This window comes from Ctenopharyngodon idella, chromosome 3 (genome assembly GCF_019924925.1).
Source record: "Ctenopharyngodon idella isolate HZGC_01 chromosome 3, HZGC01, whole genome shotgun sequence".
NCBI lineage: Eukaryota > Metazoa > Chordata > Actinopteri > Cypriniformes > Xenocyprididae > Ctenopharyngodon > Ctenopharyngodon idella.
The window spans coordinates 57,173,075-57,185,386 of NC_067222.1; the positions used below are offsets into that span (position 1 = coordinate 57,173,075).

A 12,312-nucleotide genomic window follows, 5' to 3' on the forward strand; every position below is an offset into this window, starting at 1 on the left:
TTTCCGCTTTTATAAGAAAATTCAAGTGATCGCGCCGGCGCACAGTTTTAGTAACTTCACATCGCAGCCCTCAACAGGTGCTGTTTGAAAGAGCATGATGCATCTGTGTATGTTTAATGCATGTTTCACCAGCTCCGTTTCCATGGGCACATTTGATTTATCTAGGCTAATTCTGGATATTTCCAGCTGATAACCTCGCCTAAGACGTGAGAATAATTATAAGACCACACCAAGAGGACCCCATATTAATCAGTGATGCTGTGACTGTCCACACGGGAAGTGGCGCGACAAAATGTTCTACTGTAACCGATGCCTCGTTCTATTTTGGATCTTTGAAATATGCGTAGTATTTTAAGTGTTTGTCACATGTTGTGTGAAAGTAGGAAATATGAATGTGAAGTGAATTTGTGGTCTCATATATATACACACACACACACACACGTAAAATATATTGTGAAGTAAAAATGTCATGGTATTGCTCACCCGTCCCGTATTCCACCATGAGAAATCTGGTCACCCTAGTTTGGAAAGACATGAGAGTGAGTAAATGATGACAGAATTTTCATTTTTGGTGAACCATCCCTTTAAGAAAAAACCCTGGGAGGAATTGTCTTCCTTTGGGAAGATAATGTGTTATACAAATCATGTTCATAATGATTTATGTCTATTTTGTGCCAAATCAAACCGACAGCTCTGAATGTAAATCATTATTGTGTGATTTAGGGTAAATTAAGAACACTTTTTTTAATGTACTGGCTTAATAAAATAAGAAATCCTCTGTAGTACAGCTTTAACAGAAAGAACAGACAGTGTGTGGCATTATAAGCAGGCTGTGAATTAAATGACACCAGGCCACACATTCAGTGTGTAGCAAGTGGCTGGTTTGTAGTGACTATGCCACCCCGAAATAATGGGGAAATAACCAAAGAATCAAAACACGCAAATACGTTCCACTTAGAAGAGGCAAGAGGCATGAGTTTCTGTTTAAACAAAACTTCTATTAGAGTTAAAATAGTTTACAAACAAATTTAAAACCCAACAATCAACAACATTAAATTGTCTTGGTCGAATGAAAGAAAGAAAAAAAAAGAAGTTAATCAATGCAGGGGCTGAGGCTTCCTTTATGAGAAGCAGGCCAGTATGGTGCAGCCAGTGCACAAAAGAAAAATCCCGCCAATCAGAATCACATCCACAAAAATCACTGCAAATAATGACCAGAAATAGTGACAGCAATAATGACAATGATACAAACAAAAAAAAACATCAGGCCCACTTAGCCACTGGACAAGAAGTGTTGACGACCCAAAGCTGCAGCGCGGCCCAGAGCGAGGGTCGGAGAGAGAGAGAGAGAGATGCAACGAGGACCCTTATAATTAGACAACGTGACACTCACAACCACACACACACACCAAAGTCATATAGTAGCTCCTTTAGTTGGTAGATTAACAGCTGGTGGGAGGTGGGAGCCCTGAAAACACACCGCGGGTAAGCAGCACATCGCACACACACAGCCTTGGCGGACCGACGTCACACTCCGCAATCCACAGCAGTGAAAGAAAGGGGCGGGCTTTCGACCAAGATGCACTCCAGGGGGCATAAACAACAGATTTATATACAAAAGCAGAGCGGTACCTCATTGGCCATGTATTTAATGATGGTGACGTTTCAGACACGTCACAAACACCACTACAAATTCTTCTAATTACGCATATAATGTATCCTTTTTTAACAGGTTAAGCTGTCATGGCTACTGGGAAGACTTTCCTCACTATCCTTTATCTGCTTCTATACAGCTGTTTCTGCACAGCTGAAATTGGCGTCGAGCAAGTCAGTCAAGTAGAGAAGGGCATGTCTTTGTCTAAAGATTTTCTCCAAGGTCTCAATGATGTGGCTGAATTTATTTTAAAAAAAGATACAGCTCGTGACTCACTCCTCAAAGTCCTCAAAGTCTTTAGTTCTCTTGGCAAAGTTGCAGCAAGTTTTGGCTTTATCGGGGCATTAATTAGCTTCATCTTCGCATTCATTCCACAATCTGATCCAATGCTTGAGTATATGAAGGAACAATTTGCAGAGGTCAACCGTAAACTCGACTCTCTCTCCCTTCAAATTTCAACCCTACAAACAGAAATGGAATGGGCAAACTATGCAAGTGCCTATGGCAAAGATGAGAATGTGATCAAGAACTCCTGGGCCAAGTTAACAGAATTCATAAAGACCGCTCCTGCTGCCTCCACACAGGAACAGAAGACCAGACTGGCTGAGAGGTTCACCACTTTCTTTGAAAACACTGGCACAGAGAACAGTGTTGCTAATTTATACAGATACATCACTGAGAACAATCCTGTCAGCTTGAATAAGAATCTCTTACAGCTCATTATTGAGAAATCTAATGGTGATTTTAATGTTCTGGTGCAATACTCTTCCTACTTCACCACTCTGATGGTTTCAGGACTAAAGTTAAATGTGTTTTATTACAAACTAAAGGGCTATGATGCTGAAGTAAAGGCACAAGAAGCAGTCGCACAACTGTCCAACACTTTATCAGCCATACAGGATGCCTTCATTGAGTGTGCCGGTGACTTTGAGACATGGGCTCAAAAGGACGCTGTGAAACTTAGCAGTCAACGATTCTCAAGTACTGAAAAGCTAGCAACAGATATTAAGAAACATTTGGAGAGCAAGTTCCACTGGTTCAAATGGATAGTAATTGCCCACTCAAACAATGTTAAAAATGAGTTTACCTTTGGACAGTCAATCAACTTTGATGCTCAAGAAAAGACATCCGTTCACCTAATTTGTCAAGAAAAGGGCTCTGCTGTTGATCAAAACACTAAAGGCAACATTAAATCCAGTTTGCAAAAAGAAATGGCAGATTTGAGCTTTATCATGCAGTGTTTAACAATGAAGGAGGAGCTGCTCAGCAGGTTTGGTGCTAAAGTTACAGGCCAAATACAGTTTCTTCATGTTGTTAGAAAACCATCAGATTATGCACAGACAGATGTGGCAGATATTGAGCTGAGCTGTCATCCAGGAAATTTGAATTTCAGACACTTTCATATCTTTCTCAGAGGAAATATTGTGAAGTCTCCCTGCTCAGATGTGAATTGTAAGCATGGAGAATGTAAACCCATCAAGAACACCACACAAGGATTCTGCAAGTGCCATAAGATGTACACCGGTCCAGCTTGTGAGGAAAGCATCCAAAATATTATTGACTATGCAGCTCTCGAAGGTGAAATTAATGGTATGATCTATCAAAGAGTCCCTGATCTGACAGCAATTTATTTTAACATCAAGGAGCTGAAGGACTACACTAAAGAAATAGTTGAGTCTGTCCGACAAGACATCCAGTGGACACAAATCTATGTGAAATACAGCGAAGTGATTGAGAACCCAAAGCCACTATGTTTCTGAAGTTGGAGCTCAGTTCATAGGACACTCTTTTGATTTTTATCTCTCAAGATTTCACCAAATGATGATGGGCACTGGATTTGGAGACAAACAAAATATTCTGGAAGTGTTTTGCAAGTCGCTACAAAGTCAGTCTGGTGAGCCAGTAGAGTGCACAAAAAACTACAGTGAGCAGATTGATTATTTTGTGCGCTACATGTTTGCCCTTGAAAAGGAAGCTGTTTTAGCTTGGTCAAAATACTTACTTGTCTCTGAAAAATCAGAGAACATTGAGAACAAGTTTTTTCAGGACTATGTCTCACAGCAGTGGAGACAGTTCAATAAAAATGGATGTGGCCCTCTAAAGGCTGCGGATCTTCAGAACAACTACTGCGAGAAGCCCTACCACAGCACAGCTGGGCAGAGGGTGAAAATGAAATGTGGTGGATCATACAAGCCCTTCCCCGAGATTGCGGTGTGCTCTGGAGGGAAGTGGAGTGCCCTACCTGTGTGCTACACTGAGCAGGTAAACGGGCGAGTCGAGTGCAAATCTGAAGGTGGAGCCACTGTCTGCAAGGCCTCATGCCTGTCTGGCTGGGGCTCCGCCACACACCCTCAGCCAGCTGAGTACAAGTGCTCACAGCCACCCTGTCCATCCTTCATACCACACAAGTGTAACGACTGCACACAAAGCAGCGTTTGTAAGGACAACGAGGTCTGCACTGGCGCCTTTGGCACATGTCGTGATGCATGCCTGTTTAAACCCTGTGGAGTGAACACCAAGTGCTCCTCCTCCAATCACGACAGGAGCTGCACCTGTGTGAGCCCTTGGAAAGGAGACCCATACCAGGGATGCAGGAGTCAGGACCTCCAGTGGGTTCAGACCGGAGGAGTGCCCAGCAGTATGCAAAATCATTTACCTTACATACACTCACATTAGATTAGGCTGATTCTTAATTCTAATGTGCTTCCATGCTTTCAAATCAATGTACAGCATCACAAATCATTACCTCTTTAAGCACTTGAGCACCTTTATGACTGAGCTTCTTCTTACAGTTCCATCCCTACCTGATCCCATGAAATGGAATTATAAAATCATGTAATTCACTGATAAGCACAGAAAACTGTAGGACATATCATTTAGGGAAAAAAATCTGTTGTGCAATTTATCTTTATCCTCATCTAAGACAACAGCATTGTATCTTCAAACTAGGAAAAGCTCCTCTCAAATAATTGGGCTTGATTAACCATAAATCATTATGGTTTACAGATGCTGTTCGTTCTAAAACCCAACTTGCAGTGTGCAGAGCCATCGGACCAGATGGTGGGTGGCACAGTGGATTTGAAAAGGATCAGTACTGCTACTATGAATATAACTGGAAAGTGTATTGGGCCAAAAGCTATGAGGTAACTCAGTACAGTACATACAGATAACAAACACAAGCAGGACAGTTAACAGACTGTAGTCAAGGAGATGGCGCCTCTCCTATTTATTCAGAACTTAAATTACTGTATTAATAATCTGCAGGTTCTGGTTGATCCGTGTGGAGGACGTGGTTGGAAATGGGTGGAGGGGGCACAAGGGGACATGGTCTCATATGACGAATCAAAGAGGTTTCAGGGACTCAAATACTACGTTTGTAGGTTAGTGGTAATACAAATACAATTAATAATGCTCATCTTGCAAAAAAGTAAACCTTTATGAAAAGGTTAATCCATCTCAGAAATGATAAATGTTTTATTGAGATAAAAATAATGTCATGTAGTGCACGTCTGTGATGGTGTTCTAATGTGTTCTTTGTCACCCAACAGTGGGAAGAGTGATGGCCTTGTAGGGAAGCTTTTCAACACGCGAGATGGCTTTCTGTGCCATATTGCCAGGTACGGTAGTACCAGGGATGGAAATTTCTATGCTCTGGTTGCACAACCATGTATCTGAAGACACTTAACCGTGATCCACTTTTCATTGCTTAAGTTTCTCTAGTTCCTTTTTCAAGCTTTGATTTGGTGGAGGTGCTGTATTCATCTTTCCAAAGACAGACTAAATGCACAGATGGAAAGAAGTAGCCAACTCTCACAAAACATTTAAGCAAGTGGCACAAACACATATGGTTATTGTTAATCATTTTATTTAGTTGTTTTGCAATGGGATATTTTAAGGATTAAAAAGATTTCTAAAAATGTATTAGACATTAATATTCCACCTGCCGGATACGTTATATACATTTGTAGTAAAATCCAATGTTCTCTGCAATACTATGAACCCAATTCCATTATGTCCTTTGCTGCCATCATGATGTAAAATGTGATTATTAGAATATAATTCTTAATTTTTTTGTTTTCACTCTGAGTGCAACAGACTCTACTTCTATCCTTCACAGCCTTGTTTTCTTTTGCATTAAAAAATTAAATATAGCATCAACCTGTCTCTATTGCACATCATTCACAGTGGATTCCATTATGAACAAATAATTTAGATATCTGAAAATGTAATTTTGATCAGTCCAGACTAAATTACTGGTAACTTTAATTATTGTGATTATGTGTGACTTAAATTCAGTTTTGACTAGTTGTACAGGTATCTTGAATCAACTTTACTTACCAGTCAAATTCTAAATGCAGAGACCTCAAATTAGCATTGATTAGTCAAATTCTAAATCCAATCGAGTCATCATAATCCAATTATGGAGCATTAAAGAGTATTAAATATCAAATCTGCTTGCCATATCCGTGAACCCGTGTCTAATGTGTGGATGATTTCAAGTCAAGTTATAATGAAATTAGGAACCTAAATTAAATTAGGCTGATTTAAAATTTTCTGTTGATCACCTGAAAGGGTCCTCCATCTGAAACAAACACAAAAGTAAAAATGCTGTGGGTTTTCTTATATAAAAGAGAGACATCGATCATTTTGTGAGGTTCAAAGAAATGCAGTTGATAGTTTTATGGTGTTTAACTTTTACCTTAACACCTTTAACCTTATTATTTATTATTCTCAGGTTAGGTTGAGTAAGTCAAATCTGACCTGAATCATAAGCATTCAAACAGTACTTACAATTTGTTCAGAAGACTTCTCTGTGGTTTGTTCGTGCTCAAGGGTTTGGTAATAAAAATATCGGTAGACAGTTATTTGCAATTAATGTAATAATAATTTTAATTACAATTTAACAAAAGTAAAGGCAAACAAAGGTTATTAACAAAGTTAACAAAACAAAGCAAAGTTTCAATCAAAGGTGTAATCAGCTGGGTTTCTCTGCTCAATCAGTATCTGCCTGGCCAGTCTTCTCATCCGTCTTTTATACTCAGACAGTTCACTGCTGATGTTAAATTCTCATCTGTTGTCATCAGTTGGAGAGCTGCCAAGTCTTCCACAATCCTTTTAAGGTGTTTCTGACATAGCCTGCGTTTTCTCCTGTTAGCTCTCCTCTTGGCTCTTCTCCTCTGTGTCCGTCTCCTTTTCGTCTGTAAAATATGCCTTATCTACAGCATTACCATTTCCTTGTATCTAATACATAAATGTTCTCTACATTACTTTAATATAAATTTTGTACTATACACTACTGTGTAATATTTCTTTTTAACATAAACATATACTGTAAGTAAAACAGCCACACATAAACTACTTCAACATGGTTAAGTATACATGCATACATAATAGCCATTAATATCATTCTTAAACATACTTTTCTTTTCTACATTCCATCATTTCAATACATTTTTATGCATCATCACTAATTGGGTTACAAAAAGCTACTACAAAGAAAAAACAACTTTAAACAAAATAGAGTAATTGCATAATCATCATATTCATCAACAATATAGAGATGGTCATTGTGCTAGAACAGCGGTTCCCAAACTTTTTTCCCTGCGCACCCCCTTCTATGTCCCAAACAGGTAGGTGCACCCCCAAACCCCACTTCAAAAAAAAAAAAAAAAAAAACGCAACAAAGCTTTGTTTTATCGCCATATAAAGACTCATGTTTAATCATGCGCAAATAACCAGAACACGCATGACAATAACAACATCAACAAAGTTTCAATATAATGCAACAAAGCTACGCACAAGCTTCCACTTTTAAGAGGACGAGTGACAGACACAGGCTCAGTAACAAAGCACGGTTATTTTCAGCCTCGTAAAAGAAACATTGCAGCAATAGGCTAGGCCTATTAAATGACCATGGAGCTAGCGTCATCATCATCATAACACAACGGTTATGGAAATTAGAACGACAGTACATTGAATTAAATTGCAATGAAGTTACAAACGATCCACAACATTAAAGAGAATAAGCTCCGAAATAGATAAGACGTCCCACTTGACAGTTTCCCTGATTTCAGCCAGTTAAGCATATTTATAATATATATATGGAATGAATGAAATGAGTTGGCACGCATATAGCCTAGCCTGCAGTGCATAAAAGAAGAGCAGTGTGTAGAAGAAGACAGCAGCTGTCTTCTTCTACGTTTCTATCAAAAACTAATAAATTATAATTTTTTATTTAAAATAAAAGCGATTACAAAGGAAATGTTTACTGTTCATGTTTTTTTTTATTGTATGGAAAAATCCCACTTAAAAAAAACAGACCGCCATTACATTTTTCCTCTCGCGCACCCCATGGTGGCAGCTCGCGTACCCCTGGGGGTGCGCGTACCACTCTTTGGGAATCCCTGTGCTAGAATAAAACTGAAAATGTAATTTTATAGTTCCCTTTCAAGGGAACTCGCGCTGCGTCAGTTGATGCTGTGGGAACACTCTGCGTGATTGTTGTGTGAAATCAGTCCAATGGTGTGACGGGACATCAGAGGTGGGTGACGGCGCGACCAGGAAACGTCTCAGGTTACAGATGTAACCCTGGTTCCCTGAGTAGGGAACGAGACGCTGCGTATAACGCATTGGGAACCTTCTGCGTGATAGCGTCATTGAAGCACTCATGTATCTAACCAATCGCGTAGCAAGACGTCAGAGGCGGGTGACGTCACGGACCAGGAAACTATAAAGCATACCCAGATGCAGAGATCGCTAGCTTCTGGGATAAGTCTGAAGCAAGCACTCGCAAGTATGCTGGGGGTATGGCAGGAGACGCAGCGTCTCGTTCCCTACTCAGGGAACCAGGGTTACATCTGTAACCTGAGACGTTCCCTTTCGTTGGAACTGTCGACGCTGCGTATAACGCATTGGGAATGCAATCCCAACTGTGCCGTAGCTTCAAGTACTTGCCAATGTTAGCTTGACAATATAGAAGACCCCGGAGTGGAGCCGACATCCAGGTTGTAAAACCTAATAAATGTGTGCTGGCATGACCATCCAGCTGCATCACAGATATCATTGATGGAAATTCCAGACATCAAAGCTTTTGATGCCGCCATACCCCTGGTAGAATGGGCACGGACATTCAGTGGGGAAGGCTGTCCGGCTGCTTCATATGCAAGTGAGATGGCCTCGACCACCCACTTGCTCATCCTCTGCTTAGATGCTGGGCCCCCTTTCTTAGGGGACCCATAACAGACAAATAGTTGATCTGATTTTCGCCACAGGGCAGCTCTGTGGACATACGCATCTAAAGCCCTCACTGGGCAGAGCAGATTCAGCTTTTCCTGATCCGAAGTCCCAAAGGGAGGAGGATAAAAGGCCTGGAGCACAATAGGGCCTGGGACATTGGTGGGGACCTTCGGCACATAGCCAGGTCTAGCATGAAGGAATGCCTTCACCATTCCTGGGGCAAATTCCAGTAAGATGGAGCAACTGAAAGTGCTTGTAAGTCTCCTATCCTTTTCAGGGAAGTGATAGCAAGTAGGAAGATAGTTTTTAGAGTGAGGAATTTTTCTGGAACCTCCTCTAATGGTTCGAAGGGAGCCTCGGCTAACCCTTGCAATACCACGGCCAAGTCCCAGGCCGGAACCCTTGTACGCACTGGAGGCCTCAACCTCAGTGTACCACGGAGGAAGCGTGTGACGAGGGGGTCTCGTCCAACCGAGGAATCCCCCTCAAGAGGAGCATGATAGGCTGAGATAGCCGCAACATAGACTTTTAAGGTTGAAGGAGATAAGCCCTCCGAGAATTTTTCTTGGAGGAATCTTAGCATGAAGCTTATAGAAGAGTGGACAGGGTCCGTATCATTTCGTCTACACCAAGTAGAGAATAAATTCCATTTATAGGAATATAGCTTCCTCGTGGAGGGAGCTCTGGAGTTGAGGATGGTCTCCACAACCTCAGTTGGGAGACCAGCATCTATGAACCTGGCCCCCTCAGAGGCCAGGCCCATAGCTTCCACAGTTCTGGGCGAGGATGTACTATCGTGCCGCCCGCTTGCGACAGGAGACCCTGTCTGAGGGGAAGCTCCATTGGGGAGCCGTCTAGTAGCGACACTAAGTCCGAGAACCATATCTTGGTTGGCCAGAACGGGGCTACCAGTATTAGGCTGGCCCCCTCCTGGCGTACTTTCTCCAGAACCCCCGGGAGCAGAGCGAACGGGGGAAACGCGTACAGACGTAGCCTCGGCCACGTCTGCACCATGGCATCCAGACCCAGAGGTGCTGGGTGTGTTAGGGAGTACCAGAGTGGACACTGGGTTGATTCTCCTGACGCAAATAGGTCGACTTCTGCTTGACCGAAATTTCTCCATATGAGGTCCACCACTTCCGGGTGGAGTTTCCACTCCCCGGGCCTCGGCCCCTGTCTCGACAGGGCGTCTGCTCCCACATTTTGATACCCCGGGATGTAAGCTGCCCTTAACGAGAGCAGCTTCCCTAGGGACCACAGGAGGATCCGACGGGCCAAGTAATATAGTTGGCGAGACCGCAGACCCCCCTGATGGTTTATGTATGAGACCACTGACATGTTGTCCGTGCGGACCAACACATGGTGGTCTCTCAGGTCTGGGAGGAAGTGTTTCAATGCTAGAAACACCGCCATCGTCTCCAGCCGATTTATGTGCCAGGAGAGCTGATGGTCCTCCCATAGACCCTGAGCTGAGCGACCACTCATGATCGCCCCCCAGCCCGTGAGGGAAGCATCTGTCGTAAGCATTACACAACGACCAGAAGTCCCCAGCACCAGTCCCTGGGACAAAAACCAGGGTTTTTTCCAAATCGCCAGAGCACGAAGGCATCGCCGCGTGACTATGATCATGCGAAAAGGATTTCCCCTCGGAGAAAACCCCCTGGTCTTGAGCCACCACTGTAAGGGTCTCATGTGCAGAAGGCCAAAAGGTATCACGTTGGACGCAGCTGCCATCAGACCCAACCATTTCTGAAACTGTTTTACAGTGAGTGACTGGACTAATTTCACCCCTTTCACGGTTGCGAGAATGGAACTCACACGAGCAGGGGACAGATGTGCCCGCATCGAGGTGGAGTCCCAGACTACACCCAAATAATTGGAAGTCTGAGCCGGAACTAGCACACTCTTTTTGGCATTGAGCCTCAGCCCAAGCCTTTTCATGTGGGACAGGACAGCATCTCGATGCTGAGCTGCTAGTTGCTCTGATTGAGCTAGAATCAACCAATCGTCGATATAGTTCAGTACGCGGATGCCCTGGAGTCTCAATGGAGCCAGAGCTGCATCCACGCACTTCGTGAATGTTCGGGGTGATAATGACAGGCCGAATGGAAGAACCCTGTACTGGTAAGCTTCGCCCCCGAAAGCAAACCTGAGGAACTTCCTGTGAGAAGGATGGATGGACACATGAAAGTACGCATCTTTCAGGTCTATCGCCACAAACCAGTCCTCGGACCTGATTTGTGGGATAATCTGTTTGAGTGTAAGCATCTTGAATTTTAGCTTTTGTATAGAGCGATTTAGCACACGTAAATCTATGATAGGACGTAGTCCCCCATCCTTCTTTAGAACAATGAAGTAGCGGCTGTAAAAACCTGACAGCTTGCTGGGAGGAGGAACCCTTTCTATATCTCCTTTTTGCAAAAGTGTCACAATCTCTTGTTCCATCACCAGAGACTGCTCGGGGGTCACCACTGTGGGAAGAACCCCATTGAACCTGGGCGGGCGAGACCCGAACTGAATTCTGTAACCCTTCTCTATAATGAGCAGCACCCATTTCGATATATTCGGTAGAAGTTTCCATTCTGCCATAAAATCTACTAAGGGAACCAGTCTCTCGAGAATGGCCTCTGGTGTTTTTTGAGCACTTGGCTCGGCCCTCTGAAGCGGCGCACCGGCAACAGACAGCCGAATCAAGTGACGACCGGCCCTCCTCGGAGGGTCGGCGGGGACCGCTGCGCCCTGACGCACACTGGATGGCCTGAGGGCGCCGAAGGGAAGCGGGTGCCAGATTTTCTAACACCGGGCTCCCTCCGGAGGGGCCCGCCCTCATTGGGTCCTGACCCACAGATGTCAGGACCGCTTTGAAGCCTTCTTGGCGAAAATAACGGCCCGCAGGTCCGCTTTACCCCCAGAAGGCTTCTGCTGTGTGGACCGCCCCGACCCCCAGGTTTTCTGCGGAGGAGTATGGGTGGCCACACTAAACTTTTGTTGCTCTCTGTGGTGCGCAGAGGAGCTCGTGGACTGCCGAGGCTGCTCCCGCTCCTGGAACCTGTCGACGACTGATGTTACAGCGTCGCCAAACAGGCCCGCAGGAGACAGCGGCGCGTCCATAAGGGCAGTTTTGTCTCTGTCCCTTATGTCCGAGAGGTTCAGCCACAAGTGCCTCTCCGTGGCCACCAAGGCTGCCATAGAGCGACCTACTGACTTGGCCGTCTCTTTGGTGGCACGGAGAGCCAGGTCTGTTGCTTTCCTAAGCTCCTGGATGCACTCAAATGTGGCCTCCCCACTCTCATCAATTTCCCCCAGCAGGTCGGCTTGGTATGCTTGCAGCAGCGACATTGTATGTAGACATGCTGCTGCCTGACCTGCTGCCGCATAAGCCTTGCCCACCAAGCCCGATGTTGTCTTTAGGGGCTTAGTGG

At 44.0% G+C, this 12,312-nt stretch overlaps 3 protein-coding genes across 3 annotated transcripts in view; 1 reads left to right on the top strand and 2 right to left on the bottom strand.

Moving 5' to 3' along the window:
- Nucleotides 1-12,312, bottom strand: part of LOC127508849 (gastrula zinc finger protein XlCGF8.2DB-like) — a 537,748-nt gene that overhangs the window by 452,784 nt on the left and 72,652 nt on the right. The window lies entirely within an intron of this gene.
- Nucleotides 1-12,312, bottom strand: part of LOC127508848 (uncharacterized) — a 630,120-nt gene that overhangs the window by 388,126 nt on the left and 229,682 nt on the right. The gene's annotated exons all lie outside the window — the stretch shown is intronic.
- Nucleotides 3,397-5,791, top strand: LOC127508832 (uncharacterized). The gene is made up of 4 exons (XM_051887220.1): nucleotides 3,397-4,292; nucleotides 4,661-4,797; nucleotides 4,919-5,034; nucleotides 5,203-5,791. Exons 1-4 carry the CDS (start codon nucleotides 3,473-3,475, stop codon nucleotides 5,327-5,329), a joined length of 1,200 nt encoding a protein of 399 aa, XP_051743180.1. The 5' UTR covers nucleotides 3,397-3,472; the 3' UTR covers nucleotides 5,330-5,791.

Bases quoted from the DNA above. Each gene is read 5' to 3' on its own strand.
- LOC127508832 (XM_051887220.1), top strand. From the start codon at position 3,473: ATGATGATGGGCACTGGATTTGGAGACAAACAAAATATTCTGGAAGTG. The intron at 4,293-4,660 runs GTATGCAAAATC...TATGGTTTACAG, and splicing joins GACCGGAGGAGTGCCCAGCA to ATGCTGTTCGTTCTAAAACC. The intron at 5,035-5,202 runs GTTAGTGGTAAT...GTCACCCAACAG, and splicing joins CTCAAATACTACGTTTGTAG to TGGGAAGAGTGATGGCCTTG.